At 43.2% G+C, this 574-nt stretch overlaps 1 protein-coding gene across 1 annotated transcript in view; it reads left to right on the plus strand.

Annotated features, from left to right (window-relative positions):
• The window catches only part of FLII (flightless I homolog (Drosophila)), a gene marked incomplete at both ends in the record, with an annotated part of 8,328 nt that overhangs the window by 4,221 nt on the left and 3,533 nt on the right, over window positions 1-574 (plus strand). Inside the window, 1 exon segment of the mRNA XM_009873573.1 lies at window positions 25-99. Within this exon segment, the coding sequence (XP_009871875.1) occupies window positions 25-99 (75 nt within the window).

Below are 574 nucleotides of genomic sequence, written 5' to 3' on the forward strand. Positions count from 1 at the left end.
CCACCGTGGCCGTGTCTCTCCCAGGCTGTACCGTGTCTATGGGAAGAAGAATGTCAAGCTGGAGCCAGTGGCGCTGAAGGGGACGTCGCTGGACCCCCGGTGAGCAGGAGACACAAGGTCCCTGTGGAGGGTCCCCCCGAAAAGCAGCCCTGCCAGCACCTTTCTACAAGGACATAGGGCCTTGCAGACAAAAGTTAAAATGCAAGCAGTTGCACCCTTCTTCAGGGCAATGTTTACTGATCATAATTTTTCTTATTTTTAAAAAAAAAGAGTAAGAAAGGGAATTCACGTTAAACAAGAAATAACTAACTTCTTGCTTTGGTAGAACTCCTGTTCATCAGCACTGAGGTTTTCATTGAACTCAAATCATCTTTGTTTAAACAAGAATTAAACATAAAGCCAATCATGGCAGAGAGGTTGGATTAGAAGGTCTCTAAGATTGCTTCCAACCTAAGCCATTCTCTGATGCTGTAAAACAGAAATATTATCAGAACAACTGAAAATCAAATTAGAGGCCAGCTCCCGTAGAAGTTAAAATATAAGCGTTGTGTTTTATGCAACTTCCGAAGTTACT

The sequence above is a fragment of the Apaloderma vittatum genome, unplaced genomic scaffold (assembly GCF_000703405.1).
Source record: "Apaloderma vittatum isolate BGI_N311 unplaced genomic scaffold, ASM70340v1 scaffold26697, whole genome shotgun sequence".
Lineage (NCBI taxonomy): Eukaryota > Metazoa > Chordata > Aves > Trogoniformes > Trogonidae > Apaloderma > Apaloderma vittatum.